The sequence below is a fragment of the Aptenodytes forsteri genome, unplaced genomic scaffold (genome assembly GCF_000699145.1).
Source record: "Aptenodytes forsteri isolate BGI_AS27 unplaced genomic scaffold, ASM69914v1 Scaffold357, whole genome shotgun sequence".
NCBI classification, from domain to species: domain Eukaryota; kingdom Metazoa; phylum Chordata; class Aves; order Sphenisciformes; family Spheniscidae; genus Aptenodytes; species Aptenodytes forsteri.
In genome coordinates, this window is record NW_008795671.1 from 838,157 (window position 1) to 859,503 (window position 21,347).

Below are 21,347 nucleotides of genomic sequence, written 5' to 3' on the forward strand. Positions count from 1 at the left end.
TCTCTTTCCAACTTGCCACAATTACATTAATTTCCTTTCACTTTTGCTATATTCTTAATAAAATATACTAGAACTGGAGCTGGCTTCATGCCCCCTCCCTCTCCCATTATGTCAAACGTTGTCTCTTCCTTGGTTCAATCAATCTTTGCAGCAAAAAACAATGGGTGACACAGCACTGTAAACATTATGAACACTTTCAGAGCATTTGAACAGACACAATGGCGCATTGTCAAACTCCTAAGCAGAAGAACCAAAAGCAGTGCTATTGTTGCACGATGAAGTCTTTAGCATCGCTCCAGCGAAAGCATTCTCTGGGTTTCTAACAATCTGGACAGAAAACTTAGTTCTGACGGGATGGGAATAGGAAGTTGAAAGAATAAGCAGCAACTGTATAATGTGGAAATGTAGCAATGAGTCAGACTCCAAGCACCCAACCATGCAAGCATAACCCAGTATGTCACCTTTTTCTCCTATTCAAATATCTATTGCATATGTAGTTAAAACAAAGAAAAAGCACAGTCATTTCCATCTTAGCCCATTTAGGTTTTCTCCTATCAATACTGAAAGTTCTTCAAACCAAACAAATATAATTAAATAAAGAGTGAATGAAGAAAGTCTCTGCAGGATAAAAGACAAATTACCCTTCGTGTGCAGAAGACAGAACTGCGAAAGCAGAGAAAACGAAAGCTGTTAACCTCATGTATGATGAATACTTCTGGAAAGGGCCCAGAGTACAGGCTCCAGATAAAGACAAATGAGAACAATGCTAGCAAATATACATATCCTTTAATAATGGTTGTTGGTATTTCCCAGTGGGTGCTGGTGGGGAAAGACAGAAGGACGACACAAAGAGAAAACAGCTGCTAGTTAAAAGAGATAATTAAGTCGTCCCATAGCATCTATCTCCAGAAAACTAAAGAAGATTAAAGCAATCCCGATACACTGGTTACGCTGGATAAATGCATCATTAATTTGTCAATATAATCAAAACACATATAATACTTTTCAGTAAAAACAAGCCACCATTTTTTAATAAATGGTGCAATCCAAAGCAAGTTCACCATACTTTTGCACAGTGGAAGCCCAAAGTTTGTGTTGCTCCAGGAACATAAACCAGGTATGAATTCAGTTTTAGTCTGCTCCTGCCACAAAACAAAAAAAAGCCAAATATAACAGTACTATTATAGCATCACCAAGCTACTATGTCTTCTTCCGATTCCTGTTGAAGGGAGAGTACTAACAGAGAGAAGGCTATCACTACTGTATCCCAGTTCCTCTAGATAAGCAAGGAATTAATCCTATGTTGCTTTCCAAAGCACTGCAACTGCAGATTGTAACAGGCCTTTTATTTCTTCCAAAGATCAATAAAGATTTTTTTCTGGCACAGCACGTATGGCAGGTAGCTCCTCAGCAAGGCTGCAGGAGACAGATATACATCCCCTAACAGCATTTCAAAACAAAACAAAGGCATCTATTTTATTCCAAAACAATACAAAAACAGGAAATAAAGACAAGTCAGGCAGCACAAAAGATTGGGCTCCCTGACCTGATGGCATCCTATAACAACACAGGACTTAAAAACATCCATGTTCTGAACTTTTTTGAACCTTCTAAGCAAGTTTCCTCAGCCTGTTTTCTCCTCTATACACCTTTTGTTTAATATTCTGCAATTTTCAATTTGCTTTCTTGAGGCTCATTTACAATGTTTTTGAGCTATGTTTGCTCTAGAGTGTAAGAAAGGCATTTTCTTTCAAACAAGGTCCTAACCATCAGTCATCCGCGTTGCTAGTAGCGTAACTGAGAATTCTCTTGCAGACAAAGCTTTACTGGTTTCTGGAGTCTTTAAAACAAGGCAACAGTTAAACTTTAAGAACATGGCTTCCACCAGGGAAGCATCCTGTGTTTCAGCTAAAACCAGGCCATAACATAGCATACAGGTCAAGAATGAATATAACTCTGCTTCTATCTTGAGGTCCTCGTAGTTAAAAAAAGCAGTAATAAAATTAACCGGCATGGCCTCAGGCCAGCCTGTTTCCAATACTCAGCTGTTAAAAATTCAGGTTTAAAACTCCTCTAAGTTTGCACTCCACAGCACTCAGCAAATGGAAACAACTTCCTTGAACTTTACTAATATGACTCCAAGCAGGCAACCAGGTAGACTCTACAGGAAGAAATTCAAGGCTCTACCCAGGTGGACTAAACTTGCAGAGTGACTAAGAGATTTGAAAGAGAGAGAGATACTTACTTTGAGATTCTCTCATGGGTAACTGCACATTTCTCTAATCTTACGAAGAAACTCTCAAAAGTCACAAGTGAATGAGCTCCAACTAAAACAGAGGCAGCAATGCTCAAAATAGTGTAAGCAGTTTCTTGGCATGATTCCACTGACCTCCAGTGGGCCATACCCTCTTCGTTCTCCTAAGCACTTCTGATTTTCACACTCAAGACTTCATACTCAGCCCAGCTGCGTAGCAGAGAACAAAAAACTATTCCAGCGGTGTGTGATAGCTAGTGGGCAGGCACAAGTGGTTGAGAATAGAAATGCTGCCTGCTATATACATTAGAAAACAGTAAATTGCCTATTTCCAGTGAGATCTTCCTTGCTAAGAGGAAAAATTATGGCAGAGAATTTATCTGAATGTGTTCAGTGGTAGGAAGCAAAGTTGTCTGACTTTTATTTATGTCTGAAACAGGCAAATATGTTGTGTGTCTACAAGTTTAAATAAAGTATATGCATGTAATTCACTGATACCTAGTAATATATTTCTCTTATAACACAGATGTGATTTATGGAGTTTTCTGCACTTTCAATTAAGAGGAGGTAACAGATGGTAAATACTTAATTTTAAATGACGTGTTTATCACAACAACCTTTGCTACCAAATAACAGCTTTCAAAGCTAGGAATGGGATTGCCGTAAGAAAACTAGAAGCTACTGAAGTACTTCGACAACACTGCAGACTCCTGGAAGCATTCACACTATTGCAGTGAGAATCAGTGTAGTGGCCTGTGGTAATCTGCTAGGATGTTAGTTTATGTTATCTTCTAAAAAAATTATCTCCACTCCCTCACTGCATCAGTGGAATTTTAAGGACAGAATTTCAGCAAAGCCATATCATCGGTTCATAGAACCCTAGGGACAGAAAACGTTATTTCTGCTTTCCTTTGTGTTTCCCATGGCCTGTAACCTTACTAACAGTACAGGGATCTAAGAAGCCATCCGTAACTATGCCACAGAGAATTACAATTAACTTTTTTAGATCTAAGTTTTCTCCTATACCATGGACAAGTAACAACAAAGCTAAAAATGTTAGCGTTTCCGATTTCCTTATCCTGACCATCTATAAAATTCAGCAGCTGGCCTGCTGGTTTATCAATCAGCTCCACTCAGATGCTGAAGCAGCTCAAAGACAAGAAGAATGTGCAGCTTGCTTTTTTGTGACGGGGCCTCCCTACAGAAACATGGCACAACAAAATCAGAAGAAAAGACAGATGGGAGATGAAATTAACTTAGAAGGCAGTTTCCCTCAAGCTGAAGAACTGTGTTTGAATGTGCCAGTTACTACATGGTACAGTAGGAGGCCAACACAGGAAGCAGAAAGCCAACATGGGAAAGAAGAAACCAAGGCTTGCTCATAACCTAATTTTACATTCTTGTGATATATTTGAAATTAACAAGAACATTAAAGTCAATAACGGGTTATCATAAGGCATCCTATAACAAATATTCTCTTTGGACGGAACAATGAATGTCTGTATGCACAGGTCCTTAAAATAGGTCTTGGCCAGTCAAGTTCAAAACTGATTCTTGTCAGTTTTCTCCTAAATCTCTCTCATTCTTTGACCTTGCAACACTGCCCTCCCTGGCATGAAAACATCAGGATCGGGGGCCCCATGCCAGGGACAGCTGGCTCGAGCAGACCTAGCACAGGGCACAGCTGAGACCCTCAGCCACGCTGGTGGTACCTCAGGGAAAGTGTATTTAAGAAACAGCAGAAAACACCAGAGAGGGAGGAGGAGGGAACAGAAAGGAGAAACAGCAAAGGGAACACCAAGGTCAGAGGAGGAGGAGCAGCTCCGTGGCAGGGCAGATATTCCCCATGGAGAACCCACGCTGGGGCAGAGGAAAGATATGAGAAGAAAGGAGCAGCAGAGAGAAACTGCTAGGCTGACCGTGGACCCACCACCTTCCCACCCTCTCACACCACTTGTTGCCCTGTTGAAGAGGCTGAACGTCACCTGCAGTCATAACAAGGGGGGGAAGGAGACAGGAATGAAGGAGTCAAGTTGAGCCTGAGAAGGCGGGGGCGGAAAGCTGTGTTTTTAATGTTTGTCTTCTTGTTTCCCACTACTGAATCAGTAATTACATATTTATTTTCAATGACAATAAATAGTTTATTTTCCCCAAGCTAAATTTGTCTAGCCCATAACAGTAGCTTGTAAGTGATCTCCATCTGTCCCCATCTTGACCCATGAGCTTTTTCACTTCTGTTCTTCCTATCTTCTGCCTCCATCCCACTGGGGTGGAGGAAGCGAGTGAGCGGATGGGTGGGAGTTTGACTGGTAGCCAAGACTAACCCACCATGTGCTCAAAAAAAGAAAGTCTATGGAACTACTGACTGTGAAGAAGAAAGAGAAAAATAAGTTCAATGCACATCTATGAAGCTTCCCAGTCTGAATATATTTGATCAGTTTTCAAATATGGTGACTAGACAAGAGACACTCATACATCACTTGCAGACCATCTGCCTGGCCATTATTGTCACGCAGTTTACCATGGTCATCAAATTCCCTGCTATTCTGTTATCACTGCCATCTGTATAGCACAATATAATAATAATAATAGATTGCATAAAAAGAATTTATGATGCAGCTCATCATCTGAAGTTTGCTCCTGCACTTTCAGTCAACAATAGATCATTGATATCAACCCCTGCTAGAAAATGAACATTTTACACTGGTAACATTTTATGCATTGGCATCATTTGTGCTGGGTGGTTCTACGGCTTTTGAGAGGAGAGTCTGTGACTTCAAACTTTTGTGTGAAAGAATGAGCAAATATAAAGCGAGCATTCCTTATTTTTCAACTGCAAGCTTGCTTGTGATTTAGACCAACTAAAACATTAGAGATGCAATATATCAAATAAGTTTGAGAGTAAAGACAAACAGAATGTTTTCAGGAGTTAAGAGTTCAAAAAGGAAGTAGTAGATACATTACAGCAGCTAAGGTACCAGAACTAACCACAGCAAAAAATGGTTCATTGGCTTTAATCACCAGCTATTCAAACTTTATCACAAAGTTGAATTAGGGAATGGGAAACCACATAAAAATTTGCACAGAAATAACACAAAGTATGGATGCAGGAAAGATTAGTTGTTTCTATTGAACAAACTTAAAAAGTTTGCTATGAAGGTGTACAGGAAGACATATGGGAAGAAAAAACTAACCCCCGATAATTAAAAGTAAGATTTTATAATGTTGTAGCTTGTATCAGAAACATAATTCTAGGACTTAATTGCACAGATATTTGGTATATTTTCCTATTTTGAAGTTATGGGGGGGTGTGGTGTGGAGGAAAATTATTACCTCCTTGTTGGTCTCTGATATAGACAAATATCTCAACAAATACTATGCAAATATCATTTCTAGGATAGCTGCAGTTTATTCCTTAGAAATAATTCATTTAATGTTCAAATCTTTAAGATTCTGTAATGACTGCCTTCCTAAAGCTGATTCCTTTTACTTCTAATGAGATACACCACCTAATATGTTAATTTCTATTTGTGGAGTAAAACTTTGCAACAACAACATATATACATTTGAATGTGTATCCTTGAACTACTATTCTGACTACATTTAAGGTGCATATGTTATCATGTTAAGAAAAAGAAAAGAACGGAACTGATGACTTAAGTGTTTTGAATCAAAAATCGGAAAAGGAAATAGAGATTTTTCTATTTCTTCCATTAAAATGTGAGTGCTTATAAAGCAGAGTAGTAATACTTTGAGGGTAAATAATTGAAATAAAAGCAATCAGGATGTGGTTTGGAAAATTCTGAAGTCTAACCAAGTGATTGGGATATAAAAGTACGTACTAGAGACACATAGGTCCTTTTTCTTTCCTTTTAACTATTCCCAGAAGAACGTATTTTCTTACCTGCTTTCGAATGCAAGGTCCTTCTTGGTTCCTCAGGCCCCTCAATTGGTTGGTCAGCAAGGAAAACTCGTGCCTGGTCCACAGCATTGAGAATGGTTTGCTCTTTATCCTTCAGTTCACGCCTCAGTGCCTTTTGGGAAGAGAAAGAAGGCGGCCATTTGTAACTTGATCTTGTGAACAACAGATACTATACCATTTTCTCCGTTTTCACCTCTCTGACCAGACCTGTCTAGTAAGTGAGTAATAGCCAACATGTCATTCAGACTGCGAGATAAAATGTAAATTTTACAGAACAGAAATGGCAAGAAATTAATTAAGGCTAGAATTATAGAATTGACTTGAAGAATTGAACACAAGAAAGATGATGATGGTAGGTTTTACAAACACTCACCTAACAGAAACTGAAACTACTACATTCAACTTCTAAAAAAAAAAAGTAAAATTAAAGGGTTTATTGCTATTAACAGGATTGCTAATATATAGTAGATTACTACAACAGACTATTTTTTCTTTTTTGGTAGCTGGAATACCAGAATTGCATCTACTGAAACTTCAGAAGATAATTTCACACTGCTAAAAAGAATTGCAACAGTACTTTACATTCCTTAGAAAACGCTACCTCTTATTGTGTCTCCTATTTATTAAAATTTTTAAAACTTAGACGATACGTAACCAGAACTTTTATAATGAGAATACATTCTGAAAAAACATCCTTCAAATTAGCCAAAAATATTTTGAGCCTTATTATGCAGAAACAATTGAGCCTTGTAAACAGAAAAAAAAATCAAATTTTCTTTTAAGATGTTTTCATGCTAATGGAAATTAATTTCAGGATATTTTGTTACCAAGCATTTACAACTTTTTTAAAAGGGTTAAGTGTAACCACCCTTTTTTAAAAAAAGCGTTCGTAAGTAATCAGCTGTAATGTTTCTTATAAAGCATTTTCTTCCATTCCATTTTTTAAGTATAAATCTGTCCCACCTAGAATGAAACTACTTTGCATGTTTTATTTATATTACTTTCCACCAATAGAAACACAAAATAAGATACTTTAAACATTAATAAAATGCTATGGTTAATTTTTACAATATATTTTTTAGCTCTAATTACAAAATCAAGGCTTATTTTGCTGACACAATCTGCTCAGGCCCCATTCCAGCTCAAGAAAAGCAGTTAGTGTTCACATTAGAAAACAAAACGAGTGCTTTGCACTACAGAAAATTGTGAAAAACAGTTACCATGAAAGTCTCGCAAATGTGACCTTATCCTTCTCATCAGTAAGTCTCTTGATGCCACAAACACAAAAAACACCTACCTCTTGACTTCAGCTTAGCAGGAGGCAAGATATTATTTTTTGCCCCTTCTCCCCCACTTTATTCCTTTATCCTCCTCATCTTCCCAAATCCTTCCATTCCTTCCCACTCTACTTCTGCTCAAAATTAAATAAAAAAACCAAAACCCAACAAAAACTGATCACTAAAAATATGCTAACCTCCATTACATTTAGGAACTTGCATTATACAGTCCTATCTTCAGTAACCATTAACTATTGTCTTTATACAAAAAACTCTTCACAAGTGTTCTCTCTACATGCTTTTGTATAGCAATAATAACAATAAGGATAAGCCCTATTTTTTGTAGCATTTAATTTAGACTATGTTTAATAAGAAACAAAAATTGTAATTCAAAAACCAAGCCCTACTTTGTATAAAAAAAAAAAAATTTTTTTTACAGAAACTGAAGTAATGTAAAAGCAACATTCCTGAAGAATCCCTTGTACAGAAACTAAGTATTGTAAAAGCAACATTCCTGAAGAATCCCTTCAAATCAGCACAGTATGTATCAATATTTTAATTTCACATAACACAAATTAGAATAAGACTCTTCAAAATCATCCATATTTTACAAATCATGAAATTATTCTCTGTGCAGGAATTTGTTTCAGGAAAGAAGGAAGACAAGAAGCCATTATCACTACTGTGCAATTAAGGCTCAAAAATTACCCATTTAAAAAGCTTTTGGTTAGTAGAGCCTGTGGGGATGCATCATTAAAACACAATCTTAACTTTTAATTCCAAAGATTTTGTCAGAAACAGAGGGGTGATTACTTTACTTCAGTGTGAAGTATGAAACTTTCTAGAATTACTTTTTTTTCCTCCATGCAATTTCCCAAATATTTCCAAAGCATACAAGAAAAAGGAGGCTATGACACATTTTGAGCCTACTAAGAAATTTCAGCAGTTAGAAATAATTTACAGATGGATCTCTTTTGCTGCGTCTCTCCCGTTTAGCTTCACATATTGTATTCATCAATTTCTCCTGATCACCCTCAATAAAACTTCAATCAAGTTTGACCTAAGAGACCTTGGATTTAATTCTCTGTCCCCCTCCGCCATCCCTGCCACTGAAGCTGTTCAAATTGAGGTTGACAACACAAAGATTTTAAGACTTTGGCCCATCATCTCTAAGTCATCCAAGGCATTCCTTATTAATACACCTTGACAAAGAAATCTTTTAGCATGAAAGAAACCTTGCACATGAAATAATAATATTGAAATAATTTAGTAGTAAAGAAGAGTATCTTGAGCACACCACAGACTTCTTACATCATGGTTTATACATTTTTTTCTTATGCCACAGATGCAAAAATAATTTTTGGAACAGCCACTCAGACTTGCATAACTTTATTCCTTGTTTCTTAGCAATACTCAGTATATCTCCCTGTCTCTCTCTGCCAGTAAGCAAGAACAGCAATGAGAGTACATGATTCAAGAATAACCAAATGTATCCATAATACCCTCTTGTCCTTCCAGGCAACAGAAAAAAAAAGAAACCCACTTATAAATCTAATCTTGAACTCAAATATCATCTGTCTTGAGTGGACTGAAGAAAGATTTCATTGGAAAAACCACATCTACAAGAACACTACAGAGTAAAAGTAAGCCATAAAAAGCCCAGCAAGGAACGTAAAAGCTGCAATACTGAATTTGATTATTGTATTAAAGATTTTTATATAATAAGCAGTGCAGTCATGTATTTTGGTGTTTTATTTAGTTTTGCAAAAGATACCTCCCTGATGGCTACTCAGAATGGATGCACCTCTTGCAGTAGAGAAGTATATTACTGTGTCACTTCATTCCCCCTTGTTTGTCATTAAGGACTAAAATAGTTAAAGCATTCATACAGCTTTGAGCGTAGCACAGGTTTTGGTAGTTGGAGAATTCTTCCCCCGTAGCTAGCTATATTTTTCAGGGAGAAAATTAGGAGAAAATTAATACTGGAGTTTTGGTATAGATGAAATAAATAATAAGTGAAGGTATGGCAAAAGACTTGAGAGGCACCTTGAAACTTGTCACTGAAACTGTCCACTAATAAGGTAAACACGTGGATGCAAGTATTTTTTGAGTCCTGTTGGGTATGCAGATGTGAGCGCAAAATGAAATTTTGAACACTGAGCACATAGATAGTACACTTTTTTTCCCCACATGATGCTCCTTTATATTTATACAAGTACAATGATATTTTAAAGCTATATTGGTCATACAAAAAGGGGCTGTATGCAACTTTGGCAGTAATTCATACCACTATATTTCATACTACAATTCTAAATTGTACAATTACTGTATATTTTAGGTAATGGTTTAAAATGCAAGCTTCGCTTCCCTCAGTAATCTGACAGGTGACAGAGACTACCAAATCCAACGTCTACACTTCCAACAGTTTTATTGCATTTGAAAATTCATTCTTATTTCCTACATAAACCAGGACATGGATTTTTTTAAAGATTCCTGGAGAAACCAACACTAATTTTAGACATTCTTGATTCTTATAAAAGAAGGGAAAAGAAACCTGGAAACCTAAAATCTGGTGTGCTGATGCAGTGCCAGCACAAACAGTTTTCAGAGCTGACCTTAAATAATACTAGCCAAGAATAATTAAAAAAATCCTCCTTTGAGACCTGAAAGAATTATTCCACTGGTAGGTGGACAGGGGCTCACAAAACTACACTCTTGAAATGTTTTATGCAGCATCACACAAAGCAACTACGAACAGCATGGTAGCATTCATTTTGCAGGTATGAGGGACATCCTTCAAGTTACTTGACGATGGCAGATTAACACAGGACCCCACTAACACAATCCTCTCAGGGAAGAAAACAAAGAAGTGTTAGCTCCCTGATTTACAACCATTACCCAATGATTTACTCTCCATTTAGATTTGTTCCTCTTTCAGTAAGTGTGAAACATATGTTTTTCCCATTATAACTTAGGAAATTATATACCATTTGTTCTGTTATACCAAGATAATCTAACCCGTTTGCCCTTTCTTCATTAGAGATGCTTATGATTTCTAATATAAAAACTAACTCTTCTTACAAGCTAACATTTTTTAACTTACTGTCTGAATTTATAGACAAGGAATTTGCCTAAAACCAAGGCCTTCCAAAATTTCTGTAGGGAATGCTTTTTAGCTGAAGCCTTTTCCACTCTTGAAAAATTAGAAAGCTAGAAAAATTCATGAATTTTTACACTGTTTAGTGTATCCTGTAAGCACCCATTTCCTTCAATTGCATCTTAAAATTATTTTTATAGCATAGTAAGTGGGCTTCCAAAATTATGCACTGTTGATTTACAGCCTCTTTTCTCCTCTTTTGAATTGTACAGGCCTGTATAGAATAATTCAAGGAGCAGATCAGCTTAACAGTTCCAACAGATGAAGGTAAAGCTAACTTCAAAGAAAACACTTAGGATGTTCCTTAAAAACAGAACATATTTAAATCAGGTCTCATTATGCACTCTTTCAAGGAAGTAAAGACGCACGTTACTGTAACTCCTATCAGTTTATCGCATTGTAGCTTTATGTGCCAATCAGCAGCTCCGGTAGCATTTAATTACTTAGTCATCTTTATTCTGCAGCCGGTGCTTGAAAAACTCCTGTTACTTTTATACACTAAAATGAAATGGAAAAAATCATCCCTGGCATATAATAGGCTGGGGAGAATAAGTAGGATGATTGAGAAAACTTGAAGAATGGAAAGAGGAATTGTTTATGAAGATCACACAGAGATTAAGGTTGTGACCAAGTCTCTGCCAGCTGTCTGCATCATTAAAGAATCAACTAGAAAGAAAATAAGCGTAGCATGTTTAAAAGCTGCTCCTTCACGACAGACGCTATTTAATATCACATGTATACATAAAGTTTCAAAAGTAAGTATTTTGGTCTCTTGACACAACTCTACGTGAAAGTCAGTTTTATAACGTATCTACCCAAGCTGATACAGAATACCTTCAAATAAAGAACAATATTTAATTTGAGATGGTGCATCTCACCATGCATTTACCACTTATTACTTCGTACTTAATCTACGTGGCAAAAGAAATAATGAAGAAAGATGGTGCCTAATATACGACCATTAATACTGGGAGACAGAGACACGTGCAGCACATGGGACTTCAAAGATGAGACCCAATCCTACATGTTCTGATAACCAGTGACAAACAGTGACCAACACCAGAATAAGGAAAGGAAGGCAAAGATCAGAGTGGAGGAAAAAAAAAAAAAAGAGGAAGCTGTTTGTCTCTGTAATAAATATATATATTGAGCATTTCAGATTCATTTTTTTAAAATAGAAGAATCTAAACAGAAGTTTAAGTTTTGGAGGTTTATCCCACGTCACTTGCAAAAGACTTCTCAAAAAGGACCAAAGACAAGTGAGTGGCGAAGGCTGCATTTCCCTAAATTGTCTCTCAGTTTACCATTTACCGCTTGCTACCTCTATTGCCGTAGTGGCAATACAGAGTGTCCAAATAGGGTGGCAACTACTAGGGTTCAGCGTGAGAGCAGACCTGGAAGTCACATCCATAGCAAATTCCTTGCTTGCCTGCATGCACCGGGAAACTAAATTGACAGGAATATAAGAGCATAGATGCAGGCAAAAGAGAGAATTAAACTATGCATACCAGAGGCCAGATCTTTTACCAGAGGCCAACGAATGTTAGCTTACTTAAGACTTTCCCTTTGATTTATCAAAAAAGATGCTTCAGGCCAAAAATAGGGGTATTTCTTCACTGAGACTATTTGTCCCTTGATAATTTCCCTTCCCACTCCGGTCTATGGATGAGTGCATGTGGTCATGGCTATTCACCAAAAATATCACCCACCTCTGTAGATGCATTAATAGATATGCATTACATGAAATAAGCATCTGTAACTAATTCTCAAAGTGCTTTACAAAGTACAGCCAAAGATATAGAGGATGGAAAGTATGCTTTATCATCTGCTGTTCAGACTTACAGACATGAAATATGAAGCTGTTACTAACATTTTAAAAACTAATAAAATGACAATCTCAAACTGCATCTGTGTATTTATGTGGTGACACCTTAATTAAGAAAGGGTAACTGACCTCCTTCTGAACTTGTTAAAGTAGTTCAAAAACGGTAAGGCTATTCTCTTCATTTTCTTCTAACAGCATTTTAAAATCAGAAAAAGACGTTTTGAAGTCCATTTGGAAAGTTTTCACTTACAATAACCTTGCAGAGACTTTGAAAGGACTCCTTTGTGCACTAGAAAAGAATCCATCGTAATGGCAGAGGTAAGCTTAATTTTCATACAGATTGCATCAAAAAAGACATTAAAAAGCTATTCTTGAATTAAAGAGGACAAGGCTACACTTTTTCTTAAAAATGAAAATAAAAATTGTTTTTCACACAGTTAATGATTTGCCAAGAAAGAACCTCTCTAGTCTTTTCTGAAGGAAGAACTGCTGCAAGTCCTGCATTCCCTAGAGATGCTACAGGATCTAAATCCAACTAGGGATGAAGGGAGGCACTGCTTAATTGAGCAAAGGTTACAAAAAATGAGGCATAATGATGGTCATTAATATGTCTTCCAGCACCAATGATCTTATGTAACTGGATTTCGTATTTCCTAGCTCACTGAAATAAGACTTCGTTATTTGTGTTTCTAGGTCAACAATAACCAAGCCTTGGTTGCCCTGAGAAGTTTGGAGGGCTTGACAGAGCGTAGTCTTAGGCACTGGAAAGCATGGAATGCTTGCAGCTTTTTTCTTTTTTTTTTTTTAATTGGATTTGGGACTATGTTGGGGAAAAAAAACCCAAACACCACACTGTGCATCCCTGAGCTGTTGCCATAGACATTAACTTCAAAACAGTTTTTTCTAAAAATATATGATTATTGTTCTTTACACAAAAGTAATCCAAAAAGACAGACCCCAGTGTTTTAACACAAATCCCCTGCTGAATGAACTACTGAAATCCTCAGAATTATAGCCATCTGGATTTCTCCAAAAAGGTTAGTGGAACCCTGTTGTGATGGATTTGCTACACTTAGCACATATGCACTGAACTTGCTTTGTTGGGTCCTTTTCCCTTCTTCAAGAAAGCCATTTTTTGAATATTCAACTCTTACTTCGCATTTCACTGTACCAAGAAAGGGATGTCCTTTCTATGGCTAAGCTTTCTCGCTTCTCAATGACAGTATTGACCAGGACTGTTAAAGGGACAGCAATCTGTTTTTCTTTTGTTTTTATGTGCTCTAGTTTTTTAATGGGGGGGGGAAAAGTATCATATAAACAAAACAGAACAAAACCTGCTAGAATACAACACTACTTTTGCTCACCCAGCCAGTTACTAAGCTAACTGACCATATTTTGGTCTAAAGCCATTGCAATGTGACAGCTAAAAAAGGGCATGAGAATCATTAAATTTGATGGCTTGAATAAAGCTACACAAAAAAAGCAGATGAAAACAGGCTTGTTTTACATTGCTATGCACAGGAAAAAAAGTAATGTTTTTAACAGTGCTTTTAGAAAAAAATATCTGTTTAACATACCTAATCAGGATTTAATATAAGAATTAATATAGGTTGCACCCCAGAGACAGCAAAAATGCCTGAGTCAGAGTGCGGAGTCTGACAGAGAGACAGAGAGGGAAGCTCTTGAAGCCTTCCACTCTTCGGGTGATGGAAAAAAGTATTTACTTTTACACAACAGCAGTAATCATCCGGCTAGCAGTGGAACCAATTTTCAAATGCCAAACTGCTTGTAAATACACATTCAGTTTTATATCAAAGGACTACAATGTGCTTTTGGTGAAAGAAAATTAATCCCACCAACCTCTACTATGGAAACATGACAACCATCCTGTATCAACAACCTTGAAAGACTAGACTTTTTTTTTTTTTTAAACCTACTCTGAGGAAAGTCATGCCTAGGTTTGCAGGGCAGAAAGAGAAATGAACATGCAACTTCTGGTTTGGATTTTTCCTGAAGAAGAAGATTACACAGTTCATACTAAAAGGACTAACCAGCAAGTTGTGATGTTAACACACATGCTTGTGTTTAACAACTACAGATGATCAAACCCTCCACTTTAGATCAGATCCAAATAACAGCACTTCAAAAGTGAACTACCCTTGAACACTAGGCCAAGGTTCAAAACAAACTGGAGAAGAAAATGCCATCTACATATCACCTATGCAGTCCACAGAAATATTTTCAGGGATTTTTTGTAGGACACAAACACACATACATACAGCTGTAAAATAGTTTATTGTGCCCCACTGAATTACAAAACAGTAATATGCTCAATGAGACCTCGAGTCCTACAGTTACCACTCTGCAAATGCATTTGAGGCCGGACAGGCAGCAAATGCTCTGCCTCACTGATGAAAGATCAGGTTATGTAGTACTGATGTGCTCCTTACTACTTCAGGAACGGCACACCTAAGCACCAACCCATAGATAAGGAAAACTGAACAGCAATTTGAAACTTTGCATTTTATTCTTGACTTCATTACTGGTTTTAGAAATGCTGCGGATGAGATATATTCCCATAAGAACCCAACAACTTAAAAATGAACAGTTTAACAAATAATGCATTTCCAGTCATTCCTTTCAGGCATTTGGGTATTGCTTTGTCATTGACTAATATCAGCAGACTAGCAAGATGACAGGTTGTGATGTAGCAATCACTTCACAATTATTTTGTAATTCATATATTTTTACAGTTAGCTGAAAGGACAGAACCAGATCTAGAGCAAAATCAATTTATACCACCTCTCCTGTCTCAATCACTTGAGCAGGACATGGAGTCTACTTTAATAAGGGCTTCTCCATTACAAGTGACTAGATGGCAAAAGTGATTTAAAAATCTGACATGAGATACAAAGGCTTTAAGAAGCTCAACCTTCTAATAACTATTAGACTTTTAACGTATGTGATCTAGAAACTCTGGACTACACTTAAAAAAAAAACCCAAAACATAAACCAAAGCCAACCAAATGGAAACAGTATATGCAGGAAACCCCAACAGTCTCCTCATTCCTCCATCTTCAAAGCAGCCTCTTCTTTTTAGGAAAATTTGTTGGCTTCCATTGCTACCACAAACTGTTTTTATTGTAAAAATACAAAAGTAGCAACCTTTTACTATCTGTGAACTCAATTTTTTTTTTTAATTAAAATGTTGTTTTAAAGAAAAAAAGGTTCACCAACCATGATGCTTTAGATATGCATGCCAAAAGAAATAATGAGAGACCTTCTGCCATTTTATGTGAAATATGTGAAAATTAAAATGGTTTTAAAGAAAAAAAGGTTCACCAACCATGATGCTTTAGATATGCATGCCAAAAGAAATAATGAGAGACCTTCTGCCATTTTATGTGAAATATGTGAAAAACATCTATCATTCCTATTGGTACAAAGGATTTGTTTAACGTTGAATATTGGCAACATATACAAACTGAAGGCATCTTCCTATATAGGAGAAAACAAAAGTGATTTGATGGTATCTGTGGAATTAGCATGAAAATGAATTGTCAGTAATTTTTAAGACAATTCTCCATCCTTTAAGTATATGGAATTCGAATAAACTTCACTATCTATGCAACTCTGGGAAAAACACATCATGGATTTTCATGAAGAACTCAGCTTCAGATTCTTGAAGACACAGTCTCTGAGGATTCTGTAATCCAACAGAAGTATCATGAGCATTCATGTACATCTCTGATCAACAGAAGGTGGGAAGAGAAGTAAGCCTCTCTACTTCCTCCATTTTCTTTTGCCTATCCTCCCAACCTCTGCTACTGCCTCCTGTCAGAAACAGGACAACAGCATATATGAAACTTAGGGACAAACCAGAACCTTTATTGTAACATGTACAAGAACTGGTGTCCAGACAAAGGGGACTGACACCAAGAAATCAGCAAAGACACAATGCCATTTTAAATTGTCTCCCAAAAAAACCCCAAACAACCCCGTAGGAAAACATCACTGTACAATGCCAAATAAAGCACTGCAGCGAGTCTATTTCAAAGGCATTTAAAGAGATTATACTCTCTAAAAATCAACCTTCAAGACAAGGCAATATATCATCAAAATAAGGATCCTTCCTTTCATTTCAGATGAAACTGTTTCGTAGAGCTATCTACAGAACAGAAGTTAGATTTCTTCCACGGTCTTCATCAAAGTTTTACCTCCTTTGAAGAAGCAAGGGAAATTTGTGTCCTCGATGCTAACTCCAATTAGCTTCAAACTGTGAAACTGTGCAGTGCATAGCATATAACAGTATAGCTTTGGACAAGTTTTACTGCTCAGTTACATAAACCCCAACAAATGAGGGTATGGTGGAAACACTGTCAGAGTGTCAAATTTGCGTCTCTTCTTTATGGGTAGCAACTAGTATGACTTCTGCTTTTTGTATCAGAAAATACTCACAGGGAAAGGTGGGGGAGGGATAAAGAACAAAAAAAAAGCATTATCTTTTTTTTATGCATCCTAAACACGCAATGCCTCCAGCCTGACACAAGACACACAGAACAACTGCTGCATATTAAATGGCTTATTACTTAATTTAGCAAGAGCACTCAAATATTCTATTAGCACTAGTAACCACGTATATCTGCAGTGTCTTGCACTACTTCCCTGCACCATGCAATGGTAACCATCTACCTCTTCAACATAAGAGAGAGAAATTCCTCTTTCTTTGCTTGCCAGACAGGCTTGGGTTTGTTTAGCCTGTATTATTACTGAGCACTGATGAACTGTCAGCGTTAACAGGCCATAAGATTCTTGCTTCAAACTGAGATGATAATACCATTAACAAGCACTGTTGTTGTTAAGAGTAGTTAAACTCAGGTCACCTTTTGCTCATTTTCGGTGATTAAAATTTCCTCTGCATTTTTCAAAGATGCTCAGAGGAGCATCTCCTGTCTGACAGTTGCGTAAGGGGAGGAATATTTCCCTCTGCAGGAGGAAGCACAGGCACCAGAGCCCAGCTGAATGCTAAAGCAGCAAAATGCTAGAGACCAGTTGCAATGTGAGACTACCTCTAATGTTCCTGTTCCGGTTTTGGAGTTCGGTTGTGTATGTATGCATGTATGCATACATGACAGAGGACTGCTACTGGAAAACTTGTCAAAGCTAATTACTCTTTCTTAGAAAGAGTCACTTTGGTTTCTCTTCAGAAGCAAATGGTCTAGACAGGCAGCTGAATAATTACTAAACAGTCAACAATCTGTCCTCTACTGATGGATTCTCCCTATGCAGCAGAACACCAGAGAGTCAGGGACAGGCAGCAGAAAAGCAGCTACACTGGCTCAGAAGAAAGGTCCTGTGTCACAAGGACCAGCTGCAAAAGTCATGTCAACCGAATGATGCTCAAAGTAGGGAAAAAAATTACTCAAAATTATCAGAGCTCAACCCAGACAGTCTTCCCCTGTCAAACTACAATTCCTTATTATGCTTGCACCACGATCTATCTCATGGTTTGTGTTAGATGCTCCCCTCTCCCTAATTCCCTAATCATTTCTCTCTTGGTTATTTTACATCACCAAGGTCTACTTCTCCCCCCTTGTCTCTTTTTGCTCTCCACTTTTCCGCTCTAGCTTCCCATTTTCAAAACTACCTAAACTGACAGAGTGTTTGTAAAGCTTATACCACATAGTTGCTTACTGTGATATGATAGATTATACTGGATCTCTGGTTTTGGTCACTTCTCCAAAATTTCCTGTCTCTGGATCATGTGCTAATATTTCCAACATCCACTCAGTAGGGAAAAATTACTGTAAAACCACCGCTGCAAAAAATAAGCAGTGTTTGAGATGGGAAATATTCTACTCCAGACAATTCTCCAGACGTATTTGGGAGAGACATGAGGAAGGAATACCTTAAGGGCAACAAGACTGTTTCCCTCTGGTTAGTCACCTCCTTCAGCTGGTTCTAGCTGCCATCAGGAGTTACAGGAACATGAAAAAGCAGAATTTGACACCTGTGTCCTGTCCGTACAAGGCCACAGCATTAAAAGAAAAAAAGAAAAAAGGTGAAGAAAAAAGCAAGCCCCAGCTGTAACATGTCACATATTCTATGGCACAGCAGCAATGCGGCAGGTATCACGAGATAGTTGTGGTGGGTTTAGCGGGGGGTTTTGGTGCGTTGTGTGTGTGCGCGCGCACTTGTTTGTTTTAAGTAGCAGAGGACTTTCCCTCATCATGAATCACACCGAAAACAAATAACAAACAGAACTTCAGGTGGGAGTTTTAGCCCCTCGTCAAACAGGGAACATCCAAACTTGTCACAGCATGCAATAGTCTGTATCGCTTTATTAGTTACGCTTCTGCCTCCGCAAACCAAACTTGTCCAACACAACGGCCTTGCTAGGTCTTTGCATTTTCAAATGGGTGATCTAACAATGCCTCATTAAAAATAACAGAAAACCCAGCTGTAAATTAAACTAAGCAGATAAGCAAAAAAATATGGCTGCTTTCAGCCAACCCTACCAATAAGAAACTAGGATTAAAACATTGCTGGGCATTCAGTATACATATATTAATAAAAAACATTGGGTAAACCTGCTTGAAAATTGTCAGTGTTTTGCAAATTGTGTTAAATCATCCAATTACAGGGTTGTGCCCTCCTACTATTCAACTGAGTTTGTTATTTGATTTTAACTTAATCTTTTTTCCAGTAGAAAAAAAAATGGAAATTCAAATAATCCAGGGAAAGTTCTTCAAAATATCCATGGACATTAAAGAGAAATCTTTGCCTTATTTTTCCCCATCACAAGTCCTTATAATAGCTGTTTGCATAAACCATATTCCTTGATTAAAAATAATTCTGTAAGAATGATTAATTGTTAATTTGGGAAAAAAAAGGCCCTACTGAACCTTATTGCAAATGTTGTCATTAACCGTTTTTTTGGAGGACTACAAAGTGGCTTTCCGTTTATGAGAAAGAAGTCATTTAATATAACTGACACTAATTTGGGGGCAATTAGTGAATTGCAACCGAAACAGACTAGTACTTAAAATCATATTCCCATGAAGCAAGGCATATTAAAGTTAACTCAGCTCCACACATACTTTCCCACAGAAGGCGGACACATCAGACAGATCACAAGACTTATTACTTACGTCCACTCACTTCATTTCCTTTCTCTGCTTTGTCTCTTTTGTTTCTCCAGTATGAAAAGCTTTTTTTTTTTTTTTTAAGCTCTTCAGGCAAAGAATTGAAATATTTTACACGCAGTGAAACCAGTGTGTATTAAAAAGGATTTCTTTTTCTTTAGAAACTAAGAATTTGAAACCATAAACAATTTCTCATTAAGAAGGAAAAAAAATGCATACCATGAAATTGTTATTTTTAGTCCTCAATACTTAGAAACAAGTGTATGCCATGGCAAAGTTACCTAGTAAAGCTATGGAGAGAAATAGAAGCAATAAGTAAAATGCTGATGATATAAACAATAACACTGAGAACCAACACAGGGAATGTCTTAAAACCAAAAACTAGAATTGGTCTTAGTGACTGGTTGCCGTTAGGAGTAACAAAGAATATTCTGACATAGCTATAACAATATTTCCCAGAAATGTAAATATCAACTTAATGCCATTAAAAAAAAAGTGAAAACGTGCAAACAAGCAGTGCAGCAAGACACCTATACCCTGGTCCCTTACCCCAGAAACCCTTAACGAAAAGTGTACACCATAAATACAGATTTAAAACAGTAAGGGAATTTCACTTATTTAGTTCTTTTATATTGTATTTAGTAATGAGGTGCTCTAGCTTCAGTGCTTCTAACTCAGGAAAGAAGTCATTGCTTTCTTAGAAATCTCTTTGCATTCATCTACAAGTATAATCAAAATGAGGTAAGCATGTTTATTTGCTATATATTCTTAGACCACACACATCATCTTAGTACCCAAATGTTTTCCAGGATAGCATTAAGCAATGTGATTCACATCTGCCCTGCACTTGTTCTTTCATTTTCTCTCCAGTGAGAAAAGTACCTTTGTTTTTACATACCACGGGGTTTTGTTTGTTTGTTTGATATACTGTGCTGTGTTTACTACCAGCCATTCCTTCATGTAAGCTTACTCCACAGCTTTACATCCAGTGTTAAGATAAATAACTTATTCCTCCTCTTCCAGTGCTGCTGCACCACCACCATGAAAAGCGTAAGTAGGAAGACATGGGTGAAAAAGGGGTTTGAGTAACTGCAGCTAAGCAACTATGTTCACCGGACTAAGAATCTCTTAGCAGCCAGAAATGTCGGAAGGCATTATCTGCATGCTCATACAGAAGAGTACAAGATCATCAGAAAATCATCTCAAATGATGCTGACCTATTGAAAATGAGTAATTTCAACCAAGCATGACTGCCTTGTAGCTTCAGACTCTGTGGCGCGTTTCACTCTGCCCGTACACATCACCTCCTCTCTGCTCAGCTCTGTCCACTGCATCTGAGCTCTGAGCCACCTCCGAGCATCACAAATACAGCACGACAGAGAAAAATGCTGATTGCTTGCACATTGCTGGTGTTGGAGAAGCTGCTACGTGGTCAGTTCCCATACTACCTGCAGGCAGACATGAAGCACCACTGCAGAATGAATTGATCTTTGCAGAATGCCAACAAAAAACTAAGTGTTGAATATCAGAGGTACAGTTTTCAAGGAACCTTTCATTGGGCTCGTTTCTCCAAGAAAGGCTAGTACCATCATAGCGCATCACTGGGCACCTCTAGCAATTCTCACAGAAGAAAAGCTGTAGCAGAGTTTAGCTCAGTTTTTCAGTGTAGCCCTTTGACATGGATATGTTAGGTATGCACAAGTCTATAAGCATCTTTTCGGCTAGCTTATATTTGTGTATGTTCAGCACTGATCATCTTGTCACTAC

The 21,347-nt window shown here is 37.3% G+C and overlaps 1 protein-coding gene across 1 annotated transcript in view; it reads right to left on the reverse strand.

The window, feature by feature from the left end:
• The window catches only part of UTRN (utrophin), a 419,780-nt gene that overhangs the window by 97,106 nt on the left and 301,327 nt on the right, over positions 1-21,347 (reverse strand). The window contains exon 54 of the mRNA XM_009282506.2: positions 6,159-6,288. Coding sequence (XP_009280781.1) covers positions 6,159-6,288 — 130 coding nt within the window. The remainder of the gene's footprint in view (positions 1-6,158; positions 6,289-21,347) is intronic.